The sequence below is a fragment of the Nicotiana sylvestris genome, chromosome 11 (genome assembly GCF_000393655.2).
Source record: "Nicotiana sylvestris chromosome 11, ASM39365v2, whole genome shotgun sequence".
In the NCBI taxonomy this organism is placed as follows: domain Eukaryota; kingdom Viridiplantae; phylum Streptophyta; class Magnoliopsida; order Solanales; family Solanaceae; genus Nicotiana; species Nicotiana sylvestris.
Genome location: NC_091067.1, coordinates 72,134,121 through 72,146,540, shown reverse-complemented (window position 1 = coordinate 72,146,540; position 12,420 = coordinate 72,134,121). Strand labels below are relative to the sequence as shown.

The following is a 12,420-nucleotide window of genomic DNA, read 5'->3' as shown; positions in this document are numbered from 1 at the left end:
TTGATGAGATTTATGCATTGTTGAATAAATTCTCCAAAAATAATTCTGATTGGCAAGGAGAGATGGGAAGACACATAGTCCATAAATTTGTAGGGGTCCTTTGAGTTAGATATTTCTTTCTGCATTATGAGCGCAGGTTGCCACATTGGCCAACCAAGTTAAAAAGATGACCGTGGTTATCAATAAGCAGCAAGCTCAACCAGTGTAGCAGATTCAGACATTTTGTAAAGTTTATGGAGAGGGTCATACAAGCGATCAATGCCCAGTAAATCCAGCGTTTGCATATTTTATGGGTAATGCAAATCAAGGCCATACAAATCAGTATGGGAACACCTACAATCCAAACTAGAGAAACCATCTAAACTTTTCTTGGGTTGAAAATCAAGGTGCACAAAATCAGTACAAGCCACAAGCTCCTCAAGAGCAATATAAACCACCACAAGATGAACAACCAACAACCTTAACAAGACACATTGAGGAGATGCTAAGGAAATTGGTGGCTGAACAGCAGGCCTAAGAGGCACCCCACTCAACAGTTATTCAAAATTTAGAGTGACAAATGGGGCAACTTGCTAGTGCCCAAAATACTTGACCATATGAGGATCTTCAAAGCGACACTGAGGCTAATCCTAAGGCCTATATTAATTTTGTGTCACTGAGAAATGGGAGAGAATTAGAAAAAGTACCATCAAAGAAGAGAAAGTAAGTGACTTTTGGTGAAAAACATGCCACTATAGAAGTAGAATCAAGAACTGAGAGAAACCTATTAAAGAGGTTGTGGCAAAGCAACCACAACCAATATTTGCAAAGCCACCGCCTCTGTTCCCTCAAAGATTGCAGAAAGTGAAGGATAATGCTGGATACAAAAAGTTCCTTGATATATTGAAGCAAATGCAGATTAATATCCCATTAGTAGATATCTTGCAGAAAGTGCCAAAATGTGCGAAGTATATCAAGGACATAGTAGAAAATAAGAGAAAGTTAGCTGAGTTCGAGACTGTGGCACTCACAGAAGAGTGTAGTTCAAGAATTCAAAGTAAGCTACCTCAGAAATTGAAGGATCCAGGTAGTTTCACTATCCAGATTTTTATTAGTAATCACACACTTGGGTGAGCTTTGTGTGATCTTGGAGCGGACATCAATTTTATGCGAGCATCAGTTGGGGCTGGGTGAGCCGCAACCAACTATTATGATCTTGCAATTGGCAGATCGCTCCCTTGATAGTCCGAAAGGGATGATTGAAGATGTGTTAGTACAAGTGGGTTCTTTCATATTCCCCGTTGATTTCTTTATCTAGGACTATGGGCCTGATCAAGAAGTCCCATTTATTTTGAGGAGTCTATTTCTAGCCACAAGCCGAGCTATTATTGATGTGTGTGAAGAAAAAATGACAATGAGAGTGGGTGACCAAGTGGATGCCTTCACTGTTTACAAAGCACTTACATTTCCACTCCACTACGAAGAGTTATCCATGATTTCTGTGGTGGAAGGTGATGTGACTTCAGTGGTGCCTTATATGAGCCTTGTAGACCCCCTTAAATGAGCTTTATTGGGGGATAAAGAAGAAAGTGAAGATGAGTAGGTGGAAGAAATTGAGCAATTCCTTAACATGGCTTGCAAGTATGTCCATGGTCTTGGGAGATTTGAGGAGTTGGATCGACCAATTACTCTGACCCCTCATAAACCGTCGGTTGAAAAAGCTCTGAAACTGGAGCTCAAGCCTCTACTAGCGCACTTGCGCTATGCCTACTTGGGGAGTTCTGAAATATTGCCAGTGAATATTTCATCCAGCTTGACCAATTTGCAAGAAGAAAAGTTGTCAAGGGTGCTTCGTGAGCATAAAAGTGCCATTGGGTGGGTAATTGCTGATATTAAGGGAATCCATCCTTTGTTTTGCACGCATAAATTTTTTATGTGTTTACCGTGAACATGGTAATAACAATTAAATTTGATTTTGTGGTTCTAAAAATATGTGATATATTTTTATGCTAGTTGTTAGGGCAATAAATGCTAAGTGAGGTACTTGAAGTCAAGACATGAGCTTAAAGCAAGATGTTAACCAAACCGAATGGCTGTCGATCGGGGCCTTGAGCTTGCTTATTCGGGGCCTCAGGGTTGAGTCTAATGTTCGCCGAGGGCGGTCGATGAATACAAACAACTATAATAAAATCAATGATGGCTCTTTATGGCCAATAATAAGCAATAAATGAAGAACAATAAATATAAGCAATAAATGAAGTGATGAGATCAAGAGAATGTGTTAGAGAGCAGAGAGAGTGTTCTTGTATATTTAGTATTGAGCAACAGATGTTTCCAAATGATAAGGATCCCCTTTATATATGAGGGGGAATTCCAACATAGTACAAAATGCATTAATTACAAAGATATGGAGATGGTACATCTAGCTAATGCCTTGATTCGTTTTTGGACTAGCCCACTAGACTTTGTCATCCATATTTACGCACCTTGGGAACTCCCCATTTTCGCTCTGTAACCGTCGTTCTGCATTGATCTGAGGTCGAGCATCGATGGCCCTCGAGGGGTGAAACTCGATCGTGGTCTCGAGCCTTCGAGACGTGCTTAAGAGGTGTCGTAACGATGGAAAATTGGACCCTCCGATTTTACCGTATACAGATAGTCCGCGCGTTTCTTAGAGTAGAACGATAAGAAATGACTTTGATACCCATCTCTTGAACTTCTCGCTATGATGTCACACTTATGACGCAAGCCTTTGCGATAACTGAGGCGTCCCGTTGACTTGTCTTTTCAGCGCCATTCAATGTACTGCCGATTCTCATTCTCTAAAAGATCGCCACCAATTCAGTTCCCAAAAACTCATTGATTGTGCCTGCCGCTACGTCTTTCAAGGATATTGATGGCGTTGTCGGTTACACCGCCACACTCTATAAATGGGAGCCTCTTGGAACCACTTTTCATTCAAGTGTCCTCCAATATCCTTCCACCCTTTTCTTCTCCTCATCCATCGTTATTCATCATATTTGAGGCCTGCGGCCTTAAGGTTACATCGTGGCGTTCTCGTCAGCCATGCCATGGCCTTTTTCCTGGGCTTTCCCTTGCCAAGCGAGATTACACTAACTTGCCATCGTCGTTGTTATTTTTACTACTGTCATTGTTGGCTCGAGATGATGAGATAGGGGGCCTATTTCTTCCGACTCGGGGAGATATTTGGACTCTACACCGCTATTCAAGAGGGCGTTTGGACTATGCACCGCTGCTTACCTCCCTACCCCAGCCTGGTGTGGCAGTTCATTCCTTTTGCTTTCCATGGGGTGAAGTGGTGCTTCTAGCCGGTAACTTGCAAGGCTCAATGTCTCAAGAAGTGGACTCAAAGTAGCCGTGCAGGTAAGGCCGACGCTCTCGAAGTCTTCTATCGGGCCGTGATCTTCTTGGCCTGGTAGAGCTTTTGCTCTTTGGCGGGCTATGGCTTTTTCTTCATCTTTTTCTGCTTCTTCACTTTCCTCTTCTCCATCTTCTCACTTTCCTCTTCTTCATATTCTCCCTTGGAGATATCATTTTGGAATACCGATATGAGACCCCCGAGGAGATTGCGCTCGAAAATACTGCCTGCCGAGGATGTACCCCCGAGGAGATGGCGCTCGAAGATACTGCCACCGAGGATGTGCCCCCGAGGATATATTAGGCTCTTTGGCTTTTACTAAATGTATGTTTTTTGCTTCTTTGCTTCTGTATAAGGACTCATCGTGGGCTTTTGTAATCATATGTAAGGACCATTCGTGGGATTTTGTAATCATGTGCTTATGAATACAAAGATTTTTCTTCAATTTTCCTCTGATTTATGCTATATTTCTTTTTATCTGCGTTTGTGGAGAATTTAAATGCACGACTCCACCGATTGGTGTGAGTATTGAGCTTGGGTGCAAGTACTTCTTTCGGCCCTTAATTGATCAAAATGATTCCCTGTAGAACCCTTTGCCGTCCCTTGGACCGATCCCGGATCGGCTTGATAAACTCGGGTCATCGGGATCCTTGACTCTGAGTTGAATGAGAGTAGGGCTTCGAACTTTCAGTACGAGACTTAGCCTTTTAAACCCCGTGATAGTCTTTGATGGGGGGATTTTCTCAAGCTCGGGCTGCCTGGTGACTTGTTTTTAACTCAGAGTAGATAGCCTTAAGGCGTTGTAGATAGATCCCGGATAAGGGCTTACCCGGGTTTTGATGGTACCTCGAGGCCAAGCCCATATAAGTAGAGTTTTAGCGCTTATCTTCTTCTTGAGTGAAGCCCTCGAGATCGGGCACCATCTCGAGTCTCACAATGATATTAATGGCCCCTTAGACCATATCTTCTTTTTGGTGGAGGTCCTTGAGATCGGGTACCATCTCGGGATGTATAGTGATACCACTGGCATTCTGGAGCCTATCTTCTTTTTGATGGAGGTCCTTGAGATCGGGTACCATCTCGGGACTTGTAATGATGCCAATGGCTTCCTAGAGCCTATCTTCTTTTTGATGGGGGTCCTCAAGATCGAGTACCATATCGGGACTTGTAATGATGCCAATGACTTCCTGGAGCCTATCTTCTTTTTTGATGGGTGTCCTCAAGATAGGGTACCATCTCGGGACTTGTAATGATGCCGATGGCTTCCTAGAGCCTATCTTCTTTTTGGTGGAGATCCTCGAGATCGGTTACCATCTCAAGGCTTGGTTAATACGGGAGTCTCTGACCCCAAAACGTCATATGGCGGCGTCGAATGTATGACATGGTTACGAAATGACCGAAGCGATTCCACCGACATATCTTTCCAAAGCGATAAAAGCGTTAGCCATTATTTTTAATCGGCCTTTGAGGCAGGCGGGTGGTCGCCGCTTTTTCCATATATAGGGTTGTCTTCGCCCTTTTGGAGATTCCGCTATTCTGAGTAGTCATCCTCTTTTATAGTGTTACACCTTGTGTATTTGGCGTTATCATGCTGTAAAGGGGATAATTCGATAGGAAGATAATTTCCATGAGATATTTAAATGATGCGATAGTTATACGTTAGGATTGGAAGTCATTTGAGTTGTGATTAAAAATTCGACAAAGATCGCCGCAAGTTACAGGTTTTAAATTTCACTAAAATTTGGATAAAATGTTGATGAGCTTTCCTCTCAATATACTAGGAGTTATGGTGTGTTCTACCCACCAAATCGAAGGTCTATGAGTCTAGTTTCCAACTCAATAAACCGTTTGTTAATACAACTTCGGAGTACAGAGATATTAACATTTTCGTACAGGGGTGCACACTGTTACGGGAACAGTGTGCATAGTCGGTTTTGGTTAAAATTTTTTTTATTTAAGTCAGTTTTAAAACATAACCCCTGCATTTTATCCTCTCCAAAAAAGAACCTAAAACCTAGGGATTTCCTATCAAACTCCTCCCATCCATCTAGCCAATCATAACAATAATTTAGTCATCCTCAAGATAGAGAACACCATGGTAGCTTCGGAATCGTAAATTCTTCGGTGTTTCACTTTTCGTAGGAAGGCTCTTCCTTGAAGTAATCTCGAATTTAAAGTAATTCTAGTCACATAAGGTATGATTTAACTTCCTCTTTGATCTTTGTAAACTTCTTCCATAAGAGTTCCTAAGAAATAGTTGAAACCTCTATAGAAATGTTCTTGATTTGTTTTAAGAAACCTCTCTTAATATGACTTGGTTGTTGGGGCTGTTTTATATGGTTTTATTGTGTTGTTTGGATCTGTGAAGACATAGATGGAATCGTGTCGATGAGGAGATGTAGTAAAGTAAAAATTTGGTGGTGTGTTGGGGGAAAATTAAGCTACAAAAGAGTCTACAAATTCATGCCCGTAAGTTGTTCGCTTAAATGTCTAAATGAAGAATTATATAAGATATGAGCTTGAATTTGATATTGAATGGTTCAGATTATGTAGGAAATCATTCCTAAGGATTTCGAGGTCTCGAAAACCGTATATAACTCCATTGACAAGGTATGTAGGGCTTTCGCTATACTTTTTGGCATGACTAGAATTTGAATACACGTTTATCGAATTGTTTCATCGGATTTGAGTTATTTCACCTTCAACTTATAAAGATGCTTAGACCTGATCCTTTCTCATAGATTGCTTACTTTAGAGAATATCTATGAATTCTCGGTTTTCCTTGTTCCTTGCTTAAAAAGAACTAGAGCCTTTTTACTCGTTCTCCTTTTGACGTTCATATAAATCATGAATAAGTAACACTTACTTCAAAGGTACTGATAATACATAACTCTCATGTTCTTAGTACTTGTTGGCTCATAGTTGAAAAATTAAATATTTTAGCTACAACCATGATAGTCGGGGAATAATGATGATTTGCCACTTCGACTCTTCTTAGAATACGTCTTTTGAGGTTAGTTTTGCATTGCACTTATATAATTCATGATTTAATGTATGTATGTATTTACTTTCATTATCGAGCCGCACTATTGACGGTCGAGTATGACACCTATTGTGTAACCACTGATCAGTTGGGATTACCGAGCTTCACGTGGCCAGGTACGATTTTACCGAGCCTTTATTATGGCCGGGTATGTTATGGATATTGTAGCCCCACAGAGGGATTTATTATTATATAATGTAATATATTATAAGTAGCGATAGTGAGCGACAATTCCACGAGCATACATTTATATCCATGTTGAATTTTAGTTCCCTATCGAGGCTAGTTTCAGAATTCAAATTGTCTCTATATCTCTTATCTTAATAATTACATTTTTCATGTTACACTTGTCGCCCTACATATTCAGTACATATTTCGTACTGACGCCTTTTTATGCGTTGTGTTCATTCCCACAGGTTCGGATAGACAGAGTGGCGTGCCTCCTCAGTAGGACCCCCAGGATCAACGTTGGGTTTCGCACTCCACTTCTTCGGAGTTGCTGACTTTGAGTCCATAGGTACTATTACAAATGTATATGAGTAGTTTTGGGCATGTCGGGGGCCTTGTCCCGGCCTGTTGAGATTGTCTTACACTCCTAGAGGCTTGCAGACTAGCGATCATTGCATGTATATTTTTTTTGTATGGCCCTATCGGCCTTCTGGATAGTTGTCATACTATTATTGCAGCCTTGTTGGCCTAGGTTATATATATATATATATATATATATATATATATATGTGTGTGTGTGTGTGTGTGTGTGTGTGTGTGTGTGTGTTGTTTTGGGCTCTTCTGCCTGCAGGTTATTATATTTCAGATCATATCTCATGGTTGGTTCGCTCAGGCCTTCGGACATCGGGTGCCAGCCACACCTCCCAAGATTGGGGTGTGACAAACTTGGTATTAGAGCAGGTCAGTCCTAGGGAGTCTGCAAGCCGTGTCTAGTAGAGTCTTGTTTATGGTGTGTTGTGTACCATACTTATAAACATGAGTTTATTGGGCATTTAGGATTATTACTTTCTTCTTGATCTAGATCGTGCAATAGTGCCTAATCATAAGTGTTCATTCCTAATTCTCTTTTTGTTTACCTTCTCAGTGATGCCTAATACTACAAGACGATAAGTGGCTATGAAATTTATTCAGAGTTTGGATGAGGAGGTGGGAGAGGGCACAAGTCAGGTCCCACCTGCTAATGTAGATTAACATGAGCCAAAGAATGAGGCTGATTCTTAGGCTTCCGGGGTGGCAACCTCACCACCCTCGGAAGGGCGTAGAGGAGCTAACGTACCTCCAGTCCTTCTCCTAGTTGTTCCTGATCAGGACCTAGACAGGCAAAGTGTTGTACAATTGCTGACTCGAATAGTGGCCTCCCAGGCCCAACACCAAACCCTCAGTATTGTTGATAGGTCCGTGAGTGCGAGAGTTCAAGACTTTATCGACTTGGATCCTCCAGTATTTACAGGGGTTGATCCTAATACTGACCCACAAGATTTTCTGGATCTTATGCAACGAACCTTACAAATTATACATGCCACAAATATTGATTCAGTGGAGTTTACTTCTTATAGACTACGTGATATTGCTGTGATATGGTATGAGACTTGGAAGCAGACTCGAGGGCCTAATGTGCCGCCAGTGACATGGAAGGAGTTCTCTGAGGCATTTTTACGGCAATATTTGCCAATTGAGCTTCGAAGAGCCCGATGATATAGGTTCTTACACTTAGAACAGGGTAATATGAGCGTTCAGGAATATAACATGCAGTTCAACTCTTTGGCTAGGTATGCTCCTACGATTGTTGCCGATATGAGTGATCGGCTACACCAGTTTGTTAGTGGTTTGGGGGCACACTTGATAAATGAGTGCACTACAGCTTCTCTAAACCAAGGAATCGATATTGCCCGTATTCAAGCATATGCACAGGGTTTAGAGGATCGCAAGAGGCAACAACGAGCCAATTGAGAGCATGATAGAGGCCAGTAGAAGAGGGCGCAGTTCACAGGTAACACAGGAGAGTTTTGAGGTGGATTTAGGCCATAGTTTCCTAGTCGTCCATCTTATCCGGTATCCAGTGCACCACCACAGTTTCAGGGATAGCGACATGATCGAACCACTTATTCTGGTCCAGGTCAGAGTTCACGGACCCCAGGTCCACAGTTTAGAGGCGAATTCAGTCAGATGAGGCCTCAGTTTCCCAGATGTGATCGATGTGGCCGAAATCATTTTGGACCATGTCACCAGGGTTCTGATGCATGTTATGCATGTGGACAACTAGGTCATATTATGAGACATTATCCGATGACAGGCGGAGGGGGTATGGCTTAGCCGACGACATCTGCAGGGGCTTCTTCTTCTTTGATACGTCCTCCTCGGCAGAGTATGCAGACATCAGCTGGCAGGGGTAGGGGAAGAGTTGGAACTTCTGGTTCAAGAGGTCAGCAAAATCGCATATATGCTTTATCGAGTCGTCAGGATTTAGAGTCATCTCCGGACGTGGTTACAGGTATACTATCCGTCTTTTCTATCGATATGTATGCCTTGATAGATCCTGGTTCTACATTGTCGTATATCTCCCCCTTCATTGCTAGTAAATGGGATAGAGAGCCTGAATTGTTGCATAAGTCATTTGAGGTATCTACGCCAATGGGTGAGTCTGTTGTAGTTAGATGGGTATATCGAAGTTGCGACGTGAAAATTCATGACCGCCATACGTTAGCTGATTTGCATGAGCTAGAAATGGTTGATTTTGATATCATTATGGGTATGGATTGGATGGATTCTTGTTATGCCAATGTAGATTGCTGGACAAAGATTGTTCATTTTAATTTTCCAAGTGAACCTATTATTGAATGGAAAGGTGATGCTGCAGTGCCTAAGGGGAAGTTTATTTCTCACCTTAAAGCTAGAAAGATGATTTTGAAGGGGTACATCTATCATTTGGTATGAGTGCATGATATGGAGGTGAAATCTCCAACCCTTCAATCGGTTCCCGTCGTGAATGAATTTCCCGATGTATTTCCTAATGAACTTTCTGGTCTTCCTCCCGAAAGAGAAATTGACTTTGCTATTGATGTGCTTCAAGATACTCAGCCAATATCTATTCCTCCATACAGAATGACTCCTGCTGAGTTAAAAGAATTGAAAGCCCATTTGAAGGATCTTCTGAATAAGGGCTTTATCAGGCCCAGTATTTCTTCCTGGGGTGCACCAGTGCTGTTTGTTCGTAAGAAGGACGGTTTGTTAAGAATGTGTATTGACTATCGTCAGCTCAACAAAGTGACTATCAAGAACAAGTACCCCTTACCCAGAATTGATGATTTGTTTGATTAGTTGCAACGTGCCAAATATTTCTCAAAGATTGACCTTCGATCCGGCTATCACCAGTTGCGAGTTAAGGAGAGAGATATTCCGAAAATGGCTTTTCGGACTAGATATGGCCATTATGAATTCCTTGTGATGTCTTTCGATCTTACTAATGCGCCAACAATTTTCATGGATTTAATGAATCGGGTTTTCAAGCCATTTCTAGATATATTTGTCATTGTTTTCATTGATGATATTCTGGTATATTCTCGATCAGAAGCAGAACATGAGGATCATTTGCGTGTGGTATTGCAGGCTTTGAAAAATCAGAAATTATATGCTAAATTCTCCAAATGTGAATTTTGGTTGAATTCAGTGGCTTTCCTTGGACATATCGTTTCCGATAAAGGTATTAAGGTAGATGGTCAGAAAATTGAAGCAGTACAAAATTGGCCTAGACCCACAACTCCTACGGAAGTTCGTAGTTTCTTGGGCTTAGCTGGTTATTATTAGAGATTTGTGGAGAACTTCTCTTCTATTGCTGCTCCCATGACAAAATTGACACACAAAGCCGTTGAGTTCCAATGGTCTGATGCATGTGAAATGATCTTTCATGAGTTGAAAAAACACTTAACATCAGCACCTGTTCTAGCACTTCCTGAGGGATCTGAAGGTTATGTAGTATATTGTGATGCATCTAGGGTTGGATTGGGATGTGTTCTAATGCAGCACGACAAAGTTATTGCATATGTTTCGAGGCAGTTGTGGAAGCACGAACACAATTATCCGACTCATGACATTGAGTTAGCAGCCGTTATATTTGCCTTGAAAATATGGCGTCATTATCTTTATGGTGTTCATGTGGATATCTATACAGATCACAAAATTTTACAATATATATTTAAGCAGAAAGAGATGAACTTGAGACAAAAGGAGGTGGCTTGAATTGCTGAAGGACTATGATGTGGATATTTTGTACCATCTGGGCAAAGCGAATGTGGTAGCTGATGCGTTGAGTCGCAAATCCATGGGCAGCTTGAAACATGTAGAAGCTGGGAAATTAGAAATGACTAAGGAGATATATCGATTGGCCAATCTGAGTGTGCGGCTATATGATACAGGTGACCAGGGTGTAGTAGTCCAAAATATTGCGGGGTCATCACTGGTAGATGAGGTAGAAATGCGTCAATTTGAGGATCCGGAGCTAGTCAAGATTAAAGAGAGCATCCCTTTTCAGAAGAAGCAGTTGTTCGAGCAATTTGATGATGGAATTCTAAAATATAAGCGCCGATGGTGTGCACCTAATGTTGGGGAGCTTCGTAAGCAAATTATGACAGAGATGCACCAGTCTCGGTACTCAGTTCATCCTGGTTCAACTAAAATGTATCATGATCTTCGTCAGCTATACTGGTGGAACGACATGAAGAAAGATATAACCACATTTGTGGCTTAGTGTCCCAACTGCCAGCAGGTTAAAGCTGAACACCAGAAACCTGGAGGGCTACTTCATAATATTGAGATTCCAACTTGGAAATGGGAATCGATTAATATGGATTTCATTACAGGATTGCCCAATTCTCACCGGAAGTTCAATTCAATTTGGGTCATTATGGGTAGGCTGACGAAATCAGCTCACTTTCTCCCAGTTAGGACCACCTATTCAGTTGAAGACTATGCGAGACTGTATATCAAGGAAATAGTTCGGCTACATGGAGTTCCGCTTTCTATTATATCTGATAGAGGTTCCCAATTTACAGCTAATTTCTGGAGGTCTTTTCAAGAAGGTTTGGGTACTCTTGTTAACCTTAGTACAACCTTTCATCCGCAGACCGACGGACAAGCCGAACGCACTATTCAGACGCTCGAAGTTATGTTGCGAGCTTGTGTCTTAGACTTCAAGGGAAATTGGGAAGATCATTTACCGCTTATTGAATTTGCCTACAATAACAGTTATTATGCCGATATTCAAATGGCACCCTATGAGGCACTATATGGGAGGAAATGCAGATCTCCTATTGGCTGGTTTGATGTTGGCGAGACAAAGTTGCTAGGACCTGAATTGCTACAACAAGCTATAGAAAAGGTAAAGTTGATCGAGTAAAGGTTGCGTACAGCTCAAAGTTGATAGAAATCATATTCAGATAGCCGACGTCGAGACTTGGAATTTGCTGTGGGAGACTGGGTATTCTTGAAAGTGTCACCTATGAAGGGTGTAATGAGATTTGGCAAGAAGGGAAAACTCAGACCTAGATATATCGGGCCATATCAGATTGTTCAGAGAATTGGACGAGTAGCCTACAAACTTGACTTGCCACCGATTAGACGCAATCCATCCGGTATTTCACGTTTCCATGCTTCGCAAATTTTTAGGTGATCCTTCTTGCATCAGCCCTATTGAGGATATTCAAGTTACCGAGGACTTGTCATATGAAGAAATACCTATTGCCATTCTTGACCGTCAAATCCGTAAGCTACGGACTAAAGAGGTAGCCTCAGTAAAAGTACTTTGGAGGAACAATAATGTAGAGGAAATGACATGGGAGGCCAAGGAGGACATGAAGTCCAAATACCTTCATTTATTTGAGTCTTCAGGTGATATGCTTGAGACAAATATGGCAGGTGTTGCATAGATATCAACCAGTGACAGTTGAGGTAATTAAGTTATGGCTAACCTTCTTATTATCATTATTGTATAAGTAAACGGCTGTGTGGGGCCAAG

At 41.6% G+C, this 12,420-nt stretch overlaps 2 protein-coding genes across 2 annotated transcripts; both read left to right on the top strand.

Annotated features, from left to right (window-relative positions):
- Positions 1-8,777: 8,777 nt before the first annotated feature.
- LOC138881160 (uncharacterized) lies at positions 8,778-9,344 on the top strand. The gene has a single exon (XM_070161365.1). It carries the CDS (start codon positions 8,778-8,780, stop codon positions 9,342-9,344), a length of 567 nt encoding a protein of 188 aa, XP_070017466.1.
- Positions 9,345-10,728: 1,384 nt separating this feature from the next.
- Positions 10,729-11,154, top strand: LOC138881159 (uncharacterized). The gene has a single exon (XM_070161364.1). The coding sequence runs from the start codon at positions 10,729-10,731 to the stop codon at positions 11,152-11,154; it is 426 nt and encodes a 141-aa protein (XP_070017465.1).
- Positions 11,155-12,420: the final 1,266 nt, after the last annotated feature.

Coding starts and splice junctions, on each gene's coding strand:
- LOC138881160 (XM_070161365.1), top strand. CDS start 8,778: ATGCAGACATCAGCTGGCAGGGGTAGGGGAAGAGTTGGAACTTCTGGT.
- LOC138881159 (XM_070161364.1), top strand. CDS start 10,729: ATGGGCAGCTTGAAACATGTAGAAGCTGGGAAATTAGAAATGACTAAG.